The sequence below is a fragment of the Vanessa cardui genome, chromosome 7 (genome assembly GCF_905220365.1).
Source record: "Vanessa cardui chromosome 7, ilVanCard2.1, whole genome shotgun sequence".
Taxonomy (NCBI): Eukaryota; Metazoa; Arthropoda; class Insecta; order Lepidoptera; family Nymphalidae; genus Vanessa; species Vanessa cardui.
Genome location: NC_061129.1, coordinates 15,463,524 through 15,481,651, shown reverse-complemented (window position 1 = coordinate 15,481,651; position 18,128 = coordinate 15,463,524). Strand labels below are relative to the sequence as shown.

General features: G+C 39.1%; 1 protein-coding gene across 1 annotated transcript in view; it reads right to left on the bottom strand.

Annotated features, from left to right (window-relative positions):
* Positions 1 to 3,359: 3,359 nt before the first annotated feature.
* LOC124531254 (nephrin) overlaps positions 3,360 to 18,128 on the bottom strand; it is a 410,712-nt gene continuing 395,943 nt past the window's right edge. The window contains exons 16-17 of the mRNA XM_047105755.1: positions 11,702 to 11,775; positions 3,360 to 6,964 (exon numbers count right to left, since the gene is read on the bottom strand). Of these exons, the coding sequence (XP_046961711.1) occupies positions 6,797 to 6,964; positions 11,702 to 11,775 (242 nt within the window). The 3' untranslated portion in view covers positions 3,360 to 6,796. The remainder of the gene's footprint in view (positions 6,965 to 11,701; positions 11,776 to 18,128) is intronic.

Sequence of the window (18,128 nt, the reverse complement as noted above, 5' to 3'; positions counted from 1 at the left end):
GAAAATTGTTTCATTTTCAGTAAAAGGATGTCCATACTTTTATTAAACTAAGTGAAATTTGAAAAGTTATTAAACAATGCGATGGTATTTGAAATTAGAAGATAAAGTAGACTTTGTGCTTGGTACGACAATAAGGTGCCTTCTCGTTTAATATAGCAAAAGCGCTTATTAAATATTTGTAAGTGTGTTTGTATAGGCGCTACACTTTCGTTAGAATCGCTTAATTTAAATCACAAATTAATTGTAAGTCAAATGAAAATAAAATATTCTCTAGTGAATTAAGCTTATTAATTGAAGCTTGTTTCAATCATGTTATAATATTGCGTTAAATTTAAAACTACCAAAGCTTAAGAATGTAGATTCTTCCGAGAATAAGCATTTCAGCAGTAATAATTTTTTACCATACGTTTCATGATACGTGGTATAAAGTTAATAAATAATAAACAAGCGAAGTCATCTAATAAAGAACACCAAAATATTTAAAATATATTCATTTTGTTTGTCGATTCGATAGCGAAACTCCCTCGAGTGGTCTACTAATAAACTAAATCTGCAAAAACTGATTGAATTGAAACATACGCTTTGCTCTGTAAAATGATTGGAAAACAAAAGCGCAGAACTCGCAGAAGTCACGTGCGTAGGATTCCATTTCCGCGAATGTATTTGGTTCGGATCGCTCGATGCAAATAAATATTTGCTCGGCGGCGGAGTGAGTCGGTAAAATTCAATTACAGCGTCTTACCCGCGATCCGCGATCCCGCGCCGCCGCGATATTGTTCTGCAAATAAACACGGCGACGCCGGAATGTTCTTCTCTATGAAGTCAATACCCATTATCCGAGGAAGGCTATAAAAAGTAAATTGTTCCCGTTTTTCATAAGGAAGGAAATTTGATATTTCCGTCTCCCCGTTGTTGCATTAAATGGATTGTAAGGAATGCCGGCCGTCGTTATTTTTATTTCGCTTTCCTATTCCAGTGACTTTGAACAGCTCGTTGTGATTTATTGGAAAAGCGACGAGATAGACAATGCTCGGTAAGGCCTCCTCTGCCTTTAAAGAGAAGGTTTTTTAGAAGTTATGCAGTCGCGCTGCTCTAATACGGGTTGATATAATATATCGGGTAAAACTGTTTTCCAAAAAGGTACATATAGTTTTCCTTACAACGTATTCCTTCAACGCCGAGCGCGTGATGAATTGTAAACATAAATTATGCACATGATAATTAATTGGTTTTTGCCTGGAATTGAACCATTATTATATTCGCCCGCGGCTTCGATCGAGTTTCAGGGGCTGTTTGTCATTTATTAGGGAAAAAAAAAAGTCTATGTCTTTCTTGGAGTTCACACAAAAATTCATCAAATTCGGTTAATTGGTCGTGAAAGACAGACAGACAGAGCTACTTTCTCATTTATAATATTAGTATAAATTTTAACATAGAATATTTATGTATTTATTGTTGTTATGGATACCCATTGAAGTGTTAGTCTGGAGCCAAAGACTGCATCGAGCTGAGACCATTCCCCGACAGACTATTAGTCACCCGTAACCAACCTCAGAGAGAGCCGAACGCGTCCATTGGCTCAAGAGCGCGGCTCGTGCGAGCGGTGCTCCTCCGCCATAAACGTAATTCATCTCATGACAGTCATAACGTGAAGGAAGTTCGCGCTATTGTTTTTACCCAGCCATTGTGTACGTGTGTGCCGATTACCATTTTCGACGGCGAGCAAGTTTCGCTGGCTGAGCCGTGCTGGGAGCGGGTGAGCGGGTGAGCGGGTGGTACGATTCCGGCTGTGTTTGAGTTATGAGGGCGACACAATGCGACGGAAGCGTGGCACGCTGCGTCGCGGTGCGTCCCGGTGCGCGAGAAAAAGCGAACCATATTCATATTCAAACGATTGAGGCGCCTATCTGTGATAATGTTATGTGATTATTATGACTAGAATACGACAAGGGTCATTTATTTCAGTTTGTTCTAGAAAGTTAAATTTCGAATTAAATTATTTTTGTATTTTGAATTTCCCACGTTCAGCGGTACAATCGGGCAGCTACTAGCTGTATTGTAAAAACATAAACTCCATACAATTTGGTCTTATCCGCCGATGTTGATCTTATTAGATGTTCGTCTGTAATGGGTAATAGCGATAATAAAAAATAAATGTTAATTCCACAGAATTACATAACATAATTTTCAAAACTAATGTATTAATTTCCAAAGTTGATTGTGTATCAACACATATGCATTTCAAGTCAGTTATCCGGTATTGAGCCTGTACACATATCCGGTAACAGCTTGTACATTTCCCACTGCTGAGATAAGGCCTCCACTTCCATTAAGGAGAGGGTTTGGAACATATTCCACCACGCTGTTCCAATGCGGGTTGGTGGAATGCACATGTGGCAGAATTTCGATGAAATTAGACACATGCAGGTTTCCTCTAGATGTTTTCCTTCACCGCCGAGCACGAGATGAATTATAAACACAAATTAAGCACATATATGTATATAGTGGTGCTTGCCTGGGTTTGAACCCGAAATCATCGGTTAAGATGCACGCGTTCTAACCACTGGGCCATCACTCTCCACCACTCAATATTTCATAATAGTCGACAACTTTCATAAACTTCAAATGCCTTTATTAGCATTTAATTTTTGTCAGAGTCAATGTGCAAATTAACATGGGTTATAAAAACATGTTCCATCTTACTTAAGAAAACCCAGCAAAAGAAATTAGCAAGGCTTTTAGAACATACAGATTTGCTATTATTGCTCCTTAGATACATTTTAAATTTGACAATTATGTCTCCGATCACAAACCATGAACCATCTGAAAAGGCAGCTGCTTTTTTACAAGACGTCGGAGAATCTATTTTGTTAGCGAACAGCGGGCTGTATTTTTGTGACTAAAGTTATCATATTCAAAGTTTGATACACAGCTAACTTCACATAAATGACGTCTGATGATTTTTTTAGTACCTAAAAAACACACACAAAAATATTTTTCTTCTTCTTTAAAAACAAACCAGCCTTCTCTTTCGTATAACCATCCTTAATAGCAAGATATCAATATGTGGTGACCTTCATTTTAGGATTGTTTGCATCCCCCTCCTAAGTTATTCAACAGCCAAACATGAATACTTCCTTTTCGCCGTAAGTGAACCAATGTGATTACAGACCCGAGGGACGTAATATTAGCATATTAGTCGCATGCCGTGCAGTAAAGGCGTCGATGTCCGAATGCCATCAGTTGAGACATTGTGCCCCGGAATTATTAATGAAATTATTTCAAAATAGTTTTCATAATTCTGTAGCTTAAAGATGATTGACTCTCAACAAAATAAAACACCAAATGTACTTCCAAGACAACCTTTAATCTCGTCCAAAATAAATAAGTCAACAGTAGGGCGAACTCTTTGAGTTGTTTTTAAACTTTATATTAACAAATCACTTACAAAGTAAATTGTCTAACAATAGATATCCTACTATGTTCATGAAGGTCAGTCGGTCGATGATAAAATAAAGCTCGACAGTGATGTGCGGTGACGTGACGCGACGTGACGCAGCGTGACGTGCCCGCGCACAGAACTTGTGCTACTCTCTTAAGACTAACTGAGGTATAAATTATATAAAATTAAATCTTAATTTATGACATAAGAATGTACACCTTTTACATTTTTATAATTAATTAATTAATAATCTGTTCAAACAGTACTTTTATGGAATTTTCTTAAGCTTATATATTAATTTAAATAACATAAAGTAAGTTGCACAAGCATACAATTGCTGGCGAATAGCACAAGTCCAGCGGCCACGCTCGCGACGCGTCTCGCGTTCGCCGAGCGCGCAAACACAGCGCTTCTTGTTACACATGAGTCCACGTGCCGTTTCATTGCAACGCGACTAAATAATGTAGCACTATTGCAATCTGTTAATACTCGTTTGCAATATTGGAGACACAGCTGCCACGAGCCTGCGCTACGACGAAAACGGCAGATTTTTCAAACATACCCATACACACGCGGATCGTAACGGATGTGTGTTTTTATTAGACGTTATCTTGTGAATATCATCGTTTTTATGTAACTATCGTGATCATTTGGCAATCTTTGTAAACAGCGACTTTATTACAGGAAACCCTCATAGAAGATTACCCATTAATAATAAAGTATTAAGGCCGGTTATTACAAATTGAAGAAAATAATTTACGGCCAGTCGGCTGAGTTTATAAATTGCACTGGATTGTACTTCATTGTTAGTGTTTGTTGTTTAAGTAAAAATAAATATTTGACATCTGTATTTCAGTTGCCCAGATACAATATTTTAATTCTGTAAATAAAGTCTGTTTTCAGTTTCACACTAAATAAACCCCTTTCCTCGTCGAATGTACTGTTTTTCAATATCAGTGAATGCAGGTTGATCGATTTAAAAATATATGGACAGTCGCCTAAGAAGATTATCCTGTTGCTACAGCTGAAAGCTCTTTACTGCTTCACGTGCCAAATTTCTACTCTGTAAAGCTTTTAAAAAAGTTTCTGTTTTAAAATTTTGCTGAGATATTATAAATTGAAATAGGTTTCCATCAAGAATTGGAAGAAATATCAAGAGGAGCCGCCGGAGCAAACATTGCGACGTGTGCGAGTGTCGCGGCGATGTTTTATTCATGCGGGCCGCGCGCCGCGGGCGCGGAGCGGCGCCGATGCGGCAGCTATTGACTCCGCGACGGAAATGGAACAGTTAGGAAATATACAAAACACTCCGGGAAAACCAGAAAGAGCTCTTTACATATTACCTTTGTCTTTTTCTCATTATGGGTTGTAGCGGTCACCGCTCACAATGGAATTAACAGATGAAAAGAAAACTGTACAAGTATTACTGTATCATATGAATTATTTATCATAAGCTTTTATTTATCAGCCAGTTTTTCAATTTCACTTATGCTGCTGTTGAAACCAATATCATATTTAATTCAAAACGACCACCATTTTTTTGTGTTATGCAATTATTAATCATCCCTTTCGTCCGGTATGAGTATGTTTAAACCATTAAAAATATATGAGAAGATATGAAACATGATCCAAGTAAGTTACATTTACACTTACACCGAACTTATGATATATTTCTATTCAAAGATTATGTGTCCAGATATGTCGAAAACGATTCTTACTATATTAAAGTCGGGGATCATTTTATCGTCGTCACGAACTCTGTACAAGATGGGCGCGTGCACGAGAGAGCGCTATTCGAATACCTTCGAGTGAGCCACAGAACATTACCTTGAATTAAGAAAAATATTTAATGCATAAATAATTTTAGATTATTCTTTCATACTTACACTGATCATTTTTTATGTAGCTGTAAAGTATAAGTAACCTGTTACTTTCCACGGCTGAGCAACCGTCCACTTCTCTTAAGGAGATTTCTTGAGGCTGATCCCAATACGACTATTTCATCCGACACGAGCGTGTCTGTCCACTTGGTTCTTCTTCATTACCGCGAGCGAAATGTTTTTGTGCTTATAAGGCTCATTGGTGTTGTCTTTAAATCTTCCACCATCATCAGTTCAGATCAACTAGTTGGTGATGTCTTTGTAAAACATATTATTCAAATCTTTGTAAATGATATGCGTGAAAGATATGTTTTTTGTTGAATTTTGTTTATTAAAACACTCATTTTGAACTAGCTGTTCCTCGCGACTCCATCCACGACAACTTATTGTTTTCCATACTGCATACACCAATGTCCTTATTAGTTGTTCAGGCTGCCTTTGTGATAAATTTCGTTACGATCGTCTAGTAGTTTATTGATAAGGTAACAGACAGACACACATCGTTTCTTTCATATTCCTTATGTTTGAGTGGTGAAATTGGTGCAGTAATATAATTTGTAGGAATAAATAAATTATAGTAATAGGTAAGCGCTATGGCTCACTCAGCCGGGAGAGCTCTCCTAAGCCGACATGGAAACCTTAACATCGAGAAGTTACAAAGTTTATTTACACGGAGCGCTCTCCAGATATCGATGACGTCATCGCCTGTTCAAACGACAAATTAGCTAGACTCGTAGACATGTAAAAAAGTGGCAAAGACTCAGTCACTTACGAACTACTATTTACATCACAGGATTTATCTAAACGAAATAACAGAATTATAGTCTCCGAATTAATATTACTGCCAGAATAGTCGATTTCAATAATATTATATTTAATTTGACGAAGTTGATTCCTTAAAATCGACTACAGATTTATATTAATCGAAATCTCTTAAACATTTTCATGAAGATTATTCGCTATGTTATATTTTTAAAATGAAATCATCTCAAAAGAAGGCCATAGTTATACTACTAAAATCGACTTTCCATCTTATATAACTTACACGAGTGACCGCGAGATGGCGACAGCTACAACATTTACATAGGACAAGTTTCACGAGGAGCACGCGGTCCGTCTCTCGCTAAAGCCTGCGAGGGCCGCGGCACAATGGGTCACGCTCGGCTTGCTCGAGGATCGGGAAGAAACAGCCGACAGAGCTCTAATTAGAGACGCATCGCGTGACAAGAGCCCGTCCCGCACCAGCCGTGAGCACGCTCCTCAGCTTTGAAAGTAAAACATTCCAACGGTTGAGGGGCGAGTTTAAATGTGCAGTGGAAAATGTAGACTCAGCTATTGTACAAACATAGATACACTTATATTATTGAAATTACTAACAACAAAAAATGATTAATCACTATCATTGAAATCACTCTTCTTTCAAATCAGTTTTTGTGGCGGCTGGCGGGGGACGAGGCGACACGCTAGCATTCAACTAAACGCAAGACTCCGGGATTCGGTTGTCGAGGAGCTTCTCCTTGATGGCGTCCACGTTGAGGTCCTGTGCGGGGCGCAGCGAAGCGGACGCGCTCCGGCCGAGCGCCGTCGCCGGCGTCGCGCTGCGAGCGCCCCAGGTCCACGACGCGCCCGGACCGTTACACGCCTGCGCAGAACACAGGAGTCATTTCGTTGTTACATTATATGCACACATAGATATATTTGACAATGGGCGGTGGTAGTCACTTTTCATCAGGTGAGCCATCTGCTCGTTTCCCACGTATCACACAAAAAAAACATCATAACTATATAAGTAAAACATTATAGATATAAATAAATAACAAAGACAAATATTGGCGTTGACCAAGCACCCTCGGGGTCGCGATTCCGCAATGTCATCATATTTGTATAATTTGTGTCGATGCGAGAATGAGACGTTTGCATTGCAGCGACATCGCTGTAAAATACTCTATAAATATGTATATAACTATTAACAATCATTTTTATCAAGATTGTCCAGTAGTTAGAAATACGTCATTATAAACGATTGTGGGTTCAAATCGAGGCAAGCACCATTGAATATTCAAATGCTTAATTAATGTTTTTTATTCGTGGTCAGCGGCAACGAAAGACGTTTTGAGGAAGCCCGTACGTGTCTAATTTAAAAAATAAAAATGAGTGGATATGGTTTATGTCTCTATCGCGACTCTGACGCGTCCATTCCATTCAGTCGCGATATGTTAATAAATAATCAAACGATTAGTAAATTAACTGATGTAGTAGTTTCCAAAGAAAATAATGCTTTATACAAAACAACGACTATAAAATCCGCTCGAGACGTTTAGAATTAGATCGCGTTGAGTTTAGTTGGAGCGTCGTCCGGTGAATTAGAAGCTCTTATTACCGGCGTCGGCAGAACATGGCCACTACGTCTTACTGAGCAAAGCTCTGTGCGTTTGTAAAATAACTTTGCAATATATAGTTTTATTAAGTTAGACGATCACTAATAGTAGTAGTTGAAATAAACTAAACCTACACGAAAGAGTAACTACTAAAAATTCCAAACATCGAAAATTTCATTACCCTTGTGCTGTTGATGTTTTCAATGGAATTCTATGTCTTTATTTTTACAACATTGAATAAGGTGCTGGCTGTTATGAAAGCATTTGACGCATCGCTTTTTTCAGGGCCGCACTTGTTTGCGGAGCGTCGAGGCGCTAAAGGGTCTGGCGACAAAGGACTCGCTGATAAAACTATCGCGTTAATTAAAACGCGCCCTCCGGACACGGCGCTCGACGACACGCTTAATCAAACCGAACAGGTGGATTTATCGCCCTCCCCTCAGACTTAGCAGTTCACGATCCTTCCACTTTTATTTAGCGACATTTTGTTCCTCTTCGAGTTCTGTGTGTATGAACGTAGCCGATATAAATCTCCACGGCAAGAAAGTGCGAGCGTGCGACGTCGCTCGCGTCGCCTGCACTGTTGCAGTGTGTGAAATAGTGCCGATTTAGGTAAGATATAGTACAAGACTTATTTGGAAGTGCGATATGTGAACACTGAACAGATGCATTTTAGTGCGGCGCGCGCGTGATCTGCGGGAAATATGAGCGCGAGCCGTTAACTCCAATATTGGAAGCACAAATCAGTTCGACCTCTTATTCGACTGTTAGCGTTTCTTAAGCTGTACGATTCATTTTATTTACGACTGGGGGGCTTACTGCTATATAAATGTATAAATTTATTAAAAAAAATGTAATATATACCCACTATATATTTTTATTCGTAAACCAGTATCTGGGCCTAAATGGGATCAATCAGGACTCGACTAGCCCTCGCCGTAGAATCGGTCGCTGACGAGTCTGTATTAAAATTCCACTCGTTTAGCGCTTTATCGGTCCCAAACTTAGTTAACTGAAGTTCGATGTTTCTGTTTGATGAGGACTTGGCAAAGTAAACTTCTGAAGTAACTCTCGTACAAACACGATAAAGTTTAATGTGGAGACGATGTCGAAATATTTAATTTGGCAGCGAATTAGTTCGGTGCGGTTTGGTGCCGGCAAATATTATAATTCGAGACGGCCGCAAGCGGGAACTTCTACCGCGCGAACTGCGAGCGGTTTGGCCGCGAGAGGCGCGTCGCTGGCAGACGTACTTACAGCGGCGCGCTCGGGCAATCTATAACGAAACGAGAGCTCGTATTTGCTCATACACATTTATACCTAGGTAATTGACTTGCTTTATTAGTGGGAACCAAAAAAAAGTAGGAAGAAAATTCTTGTAATAAAATATGATACACCAATCAAATTTCCCGATCGCATGGTTCGTTGCGTTGAAATAAAAGGTTCCGCCGATCCCCGAAGGGGTCACGTATTGGGATGATCTGCGAACAGCTCGCGGCCCGGAGCTCGCGTTGACGGCTCTCGGCGGCCCACGGGGGCACTTAGGAAATATTATCAGCTATCAGTGACGACACATAAAGCCGAGTTATTGACTGACCGCAATAAAGATACCGCGACGGCTCGCCGCTGATCGGCGAACATAAAATGACTGACTCGAAGATAACATCTCGCCGAGTCACAATTCCTGGCACGGATCTTCGGTTTATATGACATTGGGAAGGTTTTACGAGGCTCTTCTCACTTTAAGGTTTAGTGTTAAAATGAAATGTTATTACGTAGAGAGATAAGTTTTACCGCGACGTCTTATTGACTTTGTATGCGAGAGAGGAGTCGTGTCATAGATCAATAGTAATACTAAACAAGGCTAGGTTTGAAATAAAACAATAAATAAAATATATTCGCGATTTTATACTATATTATATTTTACAACAATGTCGATATACCACAATGATACTATTACAGTACGTATATGTTGCAGTTAATCTGAATCTGGAATAAGGAGGTTGTTGCCATATAACTGAAATGGTACCGGTTCGCAAGAAAGAGGAAGGTCGTAAGTTCAATCTCAGGAAATCATAATCGAGTGTCACGTGCGTAAGTTGTGCTTATAATTCATCTCATACTTTGCAGTGAAGGAAAACATCGCAATTGAATTTCCCAACCACTTGCTTAAACAAGCGATTTATTCGAGGTAAAAAAATATGTAAGACGTCACGAAAGATCGCCAGAATATAATTCACATTGATTTAAACAGTCGATCGGACCTATTTGTTCCTCGACATCACAACTATCTGCTTTCTAAAACACAACATATTTCAATTATTTATCCAGCGATTTATTCAGATGAAAAGATTGTAAACAAAAGACTGCGCTCCGTAGAATTAATATCTATCTGGAATAAATCGCAGGGCGCATGGAGTGAAAGAATTTAATTAACATCAGAAGAAAGGTAGTCCAAGGGGGCTCCGGGCCGAGGAACTCCTCTCGTATTTAGTCAGTTCACTTGCTCTTACATTGTTCTATAAACTACGCTGTACATATTAAATGCCACACATAACTCCATCACTTCCAGATTACATCATTTAAATGATACATTTATTGCATATATAAATATAGTATTTTGAATAAAGACAGTTTCTAATAGTATACTAACGTAACGCTCTCGCTCGAAGCTACATTTATCATTATATTTATATTAATGTTATATTCTGTATGTATATTTATACTATATTATACGTATCATATAGAATGACACATATATTTGTCGAGAGGTTGATATGTTTAGTTTTGACTCATTACAATACAACAATACTGTGCATTGCTGTTACACTTTAATAATAAAATTCTTATTCAAAAAATACGCGAAGTTGTTACATAAAGTTAGTGGAACACATATCAATGTTATTTATACCAGATAACAATTATCCCATTGCTCGGTACAGGCTTCCATATTGATGTTTGGGGAACGACGACATCTCGATTACAATAAATATATTCATTAGATCACGCACGGCTCGTATTATTGTTATATGTACACATCGTCATAAAGTAATAATAAATTATTCGATATTATGATACTATTTGTATATTTCATATCAGTTTAGAAACAATATGACGACAAATAATACAATATATTAATAAATGACATGTTTGTATAGCGTTATATTTGTATTAAGATATCTCAAATCTTGGTCAAATGTAATGAGATGGATTTTTTTTTACTGTAGCAATATAGTAACAACAATTTATTTAAATATATATTTTGTGCTCTAATGCTGTGTACCAAAACACCGAGGACTTTATCTTAATGAGAGAGCGTAGATCTTCAAGCGATGCAGGCGCGTAAGGAAGCAAAGGGCAGGCTTTTACGAGATGAGCTCCCCGATTGATGACCTGTGTCGCGGTTAATGGCCGATCACGCAAATGGATTGGCGTTTTGTTTATTGAGCCCCGCCGCTCCGAGGGACGGATCTTTTCATTCCGAATCGTTACAAATCAATATTAGAGGAAAAACATTATTTCTTCCCGTTGATCGAAAAATATGGAGGTTACCTTAATTACATATAATTTAAAACTGGCAACAATGCTAAAATGTTCGCCAGCTCTGGTAAAAGGAAGACCTTGGAGAATACTCTATTGGTAGATACATATGACATAAGTGTATCTTTCGACTTCATGGTATAGAGATTTCTGCCGTAATTATTCTATATATACGGTCGCGCTCAAGAAAAATACTTAGTAAAATCTAAGTACCTAACAGCTATATATTTTTTTGGCTCTTATTGGCCTTAGCGTACCCGTTTAGATAGTTATCACCCGCTTTATCTATGCTATCATATAGTTATGATACTTCTAATCTTAAGATGCAAATTTCTATGGACAGTGGGGATTACTCTCTATTAGGTAGCACATAGGTCGTTGGCCGCATATTAAATTATATATATGTCTATACATTTGTTGAGGAAAGTTTATATTATAAATAAAAATAATAGTTTCCTTACCGGCGTAGTGAGTGGCGCGGGGGCCGTCCGTCCCGGCGAAGACACCGCTAGGCACGGTGCACTTGAAGTTTCGCCTGGAACAAAATTGAATATATTGAAGCACATTATTTGTCATCGTTTGGAATGAGAGCGTATGGCGTAAACAAACGACGAGTGTTATTGCCGTACGAGAATATTTTGTTCAGACCTTGGTTTGACGTTCACAATATAATACTCGAGTACGTGATAAAATTCTTATAATTAATAAAGATTAACGTTGCGAAATATCTCCAATTTGTATTCAAGTCATCTAAATACAGTTTCCTTAAATATAATTTAATTTGAGTTAAGAATTAATATTGAAATTTATGAACGCGTCGCCTGCGGTCGTCGGAGCGAGCGAAGGCTGCATAAATCTCCGGGCAGGTTCTCACTGCACGCGGGATCCGCTCGGCCCTGCCTCACCCGCACCCGACAAAGAAAAAAGATTGATTAATGAGCGGCCTGAACGAGACCGACATAAGCCAGGACCGGACAAATAAGTAATTGGACACGGACGATCCAGGAGCACAGTCACCCGTGAATATCTGGAATTTTGAATTTAGGGCACCAGAGGGAGGCATCCGTCATACTGACTGGACAAATTGGATTCGGCCTTTTAGTAGTCGGGTTGAAGTACTTCAGCTGATAATAATAATTAGTAATGTTTTTTTCGTGACCATCGCTTCATAAATAGTGAATCATGAAATAAAACCGGTAAAAAGTGAAACTATTTTGAACGTTCCGATATGAAATCTCGCAAATGTATCTCAAATCGAAAGTCCAGCCACGTCAACGGGAGTGGAAACATGACAGGCTCCCGACAGGCCAAGATAAAACTTTTGCTACGCCGGCGCTGTAAAGTGCTGCAGTAAATTTTGTATCGCCGACACGACACTTTACATTCCCATTTGTTTGCATTATTATATATATTTTCAGCTACCTCGGATATTTTCTTCGATATTAGCCGAGTAGTATGTTCATGTATTTTCATTATAGTTCCACATCATAAATTTATTATATTTCTGTTTTATTAATAAATTGCAATGGCCTTTTGAAGTTACATTCATCTATCAGCTTTTCATTTTTCTTATTTATAGTCAGTCAACATTCAACAAATCTGATTTTAAATAAAATGATCAGGTAAATCATTATGGCACTATACATGCGATAATTTTGAAGCTCGTTATTTTTTTTCGAGACAGGTAAATCTTTCAGGGCGGCAAGCAATTAGCCGTTTGAAACGTCGCGCGTCGGAATAGTTTTTCGGAATATGGAACGAGGGTGATATGAGAAGATTCCACCGGATAAGGGGAGGATCTTGATTGGTCCGGGGGGACGAGGGACAAATAATTAATTGCGAGACGGAGTGCAGCGTCACGCGCTCTGTCATTAGCCCCGACGCTTGCGACCGAATCTATACACTCAAATATTGTCGTAATTAGTTGTTCGTTACGAGATTGTATTTTTTGGGTATAAATCTTTCAGAACTTTTTTGTATATTGGCACATTAGACTATAGTTCATAAGATCTATTAGATAAAAATCTATGTGGCGTTTGCATTGTGAATCAAACTCAAAAGACATTCGTATTAAAACGGAGAGGGACGGTGATTGAACAATTAGAGCCAATTTTATTTGCGGTGAATACGTTTAGCGACCAACACCAGCAAGCGACGAGGGGCGAAGACCTGACGCACATTAATAACCACCGAGGGCCCACTGCTGATACCAGGAACCGGGCTTACATACACCACAAGAAACTTAACAATTGAACGTTACAATTTTATGAATATCGATAAATTTATAAATATTCTAAAGCAGGCCTATTTTCCTTGTTTTTAATAAGCGCTCCCTTTAAACTTTCAAGAACATTATTGTAAGAAAAATTAATCAGTATTAATGTTTTATAAATTTAGCCTTGATAAAGTTTTAGTGTATATAAACAAAATAAATATAAAACAATGGTTTCCTAGTTAAAGAATAGCAGTTGTGGCACAAACATCTAAACATCACTTCGCGTAAAAGTATGTAAGCAAGACTTTAGTTATGAACGTTTCGAAATCAAAGCATACGTGTAACACTTAACAAAGCGAGGCGCTCGCTCGGCGCGCCCGCAGGTGGCGGCGTCGCAGACTAATCGCTACATCGCAAGACGCGAGTCAGGACAAGAAATAATTAATAGATGCGGTGTGGGAGCGCTGGGCTCGCGGGCGGCGCTAATGTGCCCAAGTTTATTCAAATTGCTTTCATTAATAGCTTTACTTTACCTCGCGATCCCATCGCCCGCGCCCGCACCCCTCGCTGGCCCGACAACTCCACTCTGCCTTCTACTAGTATCCACTACGGACCTATCTTTCTTCATCATCATCTCGTGTTAATATTTTTTAATATAATTAGGAATGAAGTGCCTTAAACGCTAATGTTAAGTTATTTTTATTCATTATTTATTATTCTCCAAAGAGTGCTAAAGATAAAAATTACCGAACAGACGACAGATGGAAAGAACAATTAATTGCAACTCAAAATTCAAGTTAAGATGGATAGTTAAGATAGGACGAAATAATATTAGCAGACTGTTCCTGTACTACAACTATCGACTTTGCACGACTAACAGCATATTGAGCTACTTTACTTGTTTCTCCTCATTTCGGCGACGATTTACTCCTGCAAGCTTGCGGAAACAAAACAGATTTGCATACCGTCGTAAAGGTAACTTAATGGGGATCAATTTGGTACATTGTACAATTAATATATTTTTATTATGCAACAACGTACCTTGAGAAAAATATCACCAAGGGTCAATTATTTTATTATAAATTATTGTCTGTAATTGTTGGTTCAGTTTTACTCAGTATCGTTTAATTTGCTCGCCGTCGTGGACCGAGTTTTCCGACTTGATATAATGTTGAGTAGCTCATTGCCAAGGTAAGATATGACGTGTGATGTTAGACATCGTCTGCGATCACCGTATGGCTTACTCGATTGTTTTTATATAATTCAATGGGCGTTATGAGTCCTTCACTTACTTTGGGATGTAGTCTACAAATAATATGTGAATATACTACTACATAACCAACTGGCTCCAATTTGTCACAAATAATGAGGCTTAAAATCAATACTAAATATTACTTTCCGTAAGTTAAATAATGTGAAACGAGTTTAGTGGCAAGTGAGGCGAGCGCGGCTGATCCGGCGTGCAGAGCGGGCGCAGCTTCGGCGCGAGCGCGACACGAACGCGACGCAACGAGACCGAAGTCCGCGGAGTGTTTTCAATTGCGAGTGCCACTGAATATTCACGAGCGCATCAATATTCATGAACGCCGCACCGCGCCAATATCAAAATATTTTTCAATAATATCTTTCACTGCCCGTCATAACTGCGCGTCGAGCTAGCTTCCTTGCTAAGCTCGCTGTTTTCGGTCAACGACACTGGGGGGTTCTAACTGAGAAGCCGTGTGGCTTATATATTATAAATTGAATAAATGTTATTAATAAACTATTTCGTAAAAATCTGTTGAGTTAATTGAAGTACCTAATAGATATTTTAGGACTTCTCGACGTAGACGTGGACTTTGAAAGCAAATAACACGAAGTGTATTCGTTCGGCAGCGAGGGGGCGGCGTCTTAGTTTAGTACGGCTGCCGCGGCGGCAGACCGCAGGCGTGGGCACACGGCAATTCTAATTACTTTCATTGGTCTCTAATTGCTGCCGCCTCGGCGCGACCGAGCTCCTCTATTATCATTGTAATGGGATGAACACACGCGTTAAATAACTGGAATGATCACGCCCTACAATTCATAAAAGTTTTTTATGATTTTTGCGTGAAAATTTACAAAGGGTATAAACGTTTAATGTATCTGAGGGGAATTGGTGTAATTACTGCATTTTATGCCACCGCGCCGTCCCACTAACCGCGAATTCTGGCCGTCAGTCGCGCCGCAGCATTAAAATTTTCGCAGGAGGTTAACGCGCGGCGCGGCGGGCGGCGGGCGGCGGGCAGCGAGCGCGGCATAAATCCGCCTCTATCATATAATGCGGGAGTTTTTATTGAGGCGAGAACGGCATTCATTACTGAACAATTTATGGCCGCCGGCCCGTGCCGCCCGCGCCCGCCCGCGCTCCTCCCGCCCGTTATGAATATGAGATGACCTTTCTTTATATTTCATCGGTTGTTAAATTCCAAAATTGCTTCGCTAACATTATGGCGCGGTAATAGCGGTGCTTAGACCGAACATTTTTCAACTCTCTTTAACGTTTAGGTAACAATGTCTAATATAGGATTTCATTCATTGACAATATCTCCACATATTGAAACAATAGCGACAATACGCCTCTTATTGAGGCGTATTGTTGCTATTGCTACTGGTAACACGTAAACGTGTTTGATAATATATAGTGTAATAAGCACGTATCAATATTTCAACTTTACTGAGATGACGTCACTTTGGTTGTCACTTAACAGTACAAACCGCATCCTGTAACCGAACGAGCGTTAATCGACCATTACAGCGTTACCAGCGTGCCAAAATATTTATTGAACATTATGGTATCCTTCTCTTCAAAGGGAGCGGAGTCCTTTGGCCAGAAGTGCGAGTTTACAGACTGTTGTTGTTGTTTAAGGTATCGGACTTTTTTATTTACTGCCGACCACGAGTTCAACGAAATGACTCTTTCACACGAGAAGAAGAACCCGAAGCCACCCGGCGACTAGTTTTTAATTAATGAAGCCTGCGGGCGGGCCGCGCCCTACGTGTGTACACTACACGTGACACAAACATCACTTTTGTATCTTAATTTTACAACTAAAACCATATTTAGATTCTTTGATATGCTGCGTATGTAAAGTTTCTTATAAACTTTATGATGGCTCTCAGGAATAGAATACTATATTTTTTAAAAAGGTTCCGTGATGAAATTCGTTTTGTTTGATTTTATTTGCAATTAGGTTCTGACTGCCTGCGTGTTGAGGCAATTATTATCAGTGGGCTTTGGCAAAAAAATGACATGTCGAACGTATTATCATAATCTTACAAAACGTATAGGTTATACCAAGTGACTTATTAGTAGTGAGAATTTAAATAGCCATTGGTGGTAAGTGTACGAGAGCTCTATTTGTAAATAAATCGAGTGCTAATAAGAGAAGTTCGAGGCAAGTTAGTTGGATCGATCGGGCCGGTTAGTTGGCAGCGAGTTGAGCGGAGATGCTCATTAGAGTTTAATTATCGCGTATCGTTAGCGCCCCGCGAGCGAGCCCGCAGCCCCGCGCCGTCCGCGCGCGCCCGCAGCCCGCCGCTCGCGTGCCGCACGCGACGACACGATATTCACTTAAACGGCCGATTATCGCGCGACCCGTGCGCGATGGATATGACGCGCGTTTAGACGTGAGATTGACAAATGATTGCTCAACGTGAGGACGCACGCACGGCTACGTTGCTGCTCTTTTCAGACTTAACAGACTTTCAACGAGATAAAAAAATAGTATTTACGAACTTTAAATATAATATTGCCTAGTAATTACTATTAGGATACTAATATTTTAGTAGTAGGAGCGTAATGTATGTATAAATTATTTTAATAAGCATTTTTCAGTAGGCGAATGCAGTGATGATTAAGTTATTTTCTAAAACTAGTCATAGTAGTGCTTCAAAAACATATCATTTAAAAATATTTTTCTTCCTAGTGTTAAGAAATTTTTGCTCTTTAAATAAACTTCACGTCACATTTTAAGGTTTTTAAAGTAATCGTGATACTTTCATTTTATTTTACTTTTTAATATTATTTTCCAACTAATATACATACTCGTAAATGAAGTAGATACCTAAAAACTTGTCTTTAGTACTTTTATTGGGAAATTAGTAAAGTTTAATTTATTTTGTTTAGTTAAACAAGAAGGAGTGGCTCGTTAGGTGGTTAGATGTAAGTCCAGTCGTGGCACTAATCTAGCCAGTAAACATCCCGCTGAAGCTAAACAAATCGTTCTTAGCCATCTTCCTAAACGAACGGACTACTAAAAACTGCGAAGTCCGCCAGCTTGGCTGATGGTTCTACTTTGTATTTTGTAAATAGAAAGCAAAAACCCTAATCTGAGTTTACTTTTATTTAAACTTGCAACTTTGTATTTACATAAAAGCGCATGGCATTTAGTTCTTTCATTTGTATTATTCAATTTCGATAATTCGCAAAATTTGTATATTTTCGAAAAAATGTACATTTATCAATTCGTATTCAGTGACTAGCAGTAACTAAAAACTAAAAATTCAATAACTAGCTTTGTCCTAAATAATAAATAACTTTTCCCCACTAACACAAAGTACAATGAGCGCGCTCGCACAATGCGCGGCCGAGTTGTCGCGGAGACGCGCGGCGCGGCGCGGCGCGATGCGGCGCGTATCAATTTAACTTTTCC